The sequence below is a fragment of the Mus pahari genome, chromosome 2 (genome assembly GCF_900095145.1).
Source record: "Mus pahari chromosome 2, PAHARI_EIJ_v1.1, whole genome shotgun sequence".
Classification (NCBI taxonomy): domain Eukaryota; kingdom Metazoa; phylum Chordata; class Mammalia; order Rodentia; family Muridae; genus Mus; species Mus pahari.
In genome coordinates this window covers 49,232,384-49,233,364 of record NC_034591.1, presented here as the reverse complement: position 1 = coordinate 49,233,364, position 981 = coordinate 49,232,384, and the positions used below count along the sequence as shown (strand labels likewise).

The following is a 981-nucleotide window of genomic DNA, read 5'->3' as shown; positions in this document are numbered from 1 at the left end:
CTCTCTCTCTCTCTCTCTCTCTCACACACACACACACACACACACACACAGCCGAACTTTCTCATTTATATTTTAAATATCTGTATGTTATAGTTTCCATTGCAAATAAACAATATGACAAATGCTTTACTACAAGACACAGGATGTGGATGGGGCTCCAGCTCCCATAGCAGGTTTGAGGACAGGCTGCAGGTGCCCGTGGAGCAGTGTGTGCTTGCTGCACAGAAGTAGACGGCTGAATCTTCAGGCTGTGTGGCTGTGATGTGCAGGGAGAATCGTTTGGCTTTCTTATCCAGTAAAACTGTAAGTCTTTGGCTCTGTTTTCTGTCCACATTTGAATGAATGTCTATCACAAAGTGGAGACTCTTTCCAGCTTCTTGCTTGTACCAAGGGAAGTATGATGAAGCAGGGTCTGTGTAAGTGCAGTTGATGACAGCGCTGTCTCCCTCTTGAACACTCAGTGTAGAATGATGTTGCTCGACCTTCTCTCCATGGCTCTCCCCTACACAGAAAGAAAAACAGAAAGGAGAAGAGCAGTCACGCAGTGCTCTGCTAAATCTCTTTGTCCACAACTAGAGGTAACTGTACAAAATAGATTGCCCATGGATGTCTAACATCCACCAAATATTTCCTCTTGGCCCCAAATCTTCAACTCACAGTCCATCCACAGCCACAAGAGCAGGAATACAGTGTGAAGGGATGTCTTCCTCATTCTTCCTGCCTGGGATCAATGCAGACTTGCAATCTCTTGCCAAGCAAGCTATTTGAATTTCCAGGTTGTCCCTTTTCTCTAACAGCTTTCTGGGTTATCTTACCAGCCAATAAGAAAACAAATGCCTCTGTTCTCAACATTGCTTCAGCATGCAATGAAATGAGCTGGCTATGCGTTTCATCAGCTGCGCTACTGCCATCTTGTGGCCACTTCTGTAACTGCTGAGTGCTGTGATTAAATATAGAGAGACTGGGATTGATTTTTATTAT

General features: G+C 44.4%; 1 gene segment (V, D, J or C); it reads right to left on the bottom strand.

Moving 5' to 3' along the window:
- The window catches only part of LOC110316756, a 3,403-nt gene extending 2,631 nt beyond the window's left edge, over positions 1–772 (bottom strand). Inside the window, 2 exon segments of the V gene segment in view lie at positions 131–502; positions 658–772. Of these exon segments, the coding sequence occupies positions 131–502; positions 658–712 (427 nt within the window).
- Between the last annotated feature and the right edge of the window lie 209 nt (positions 773–981).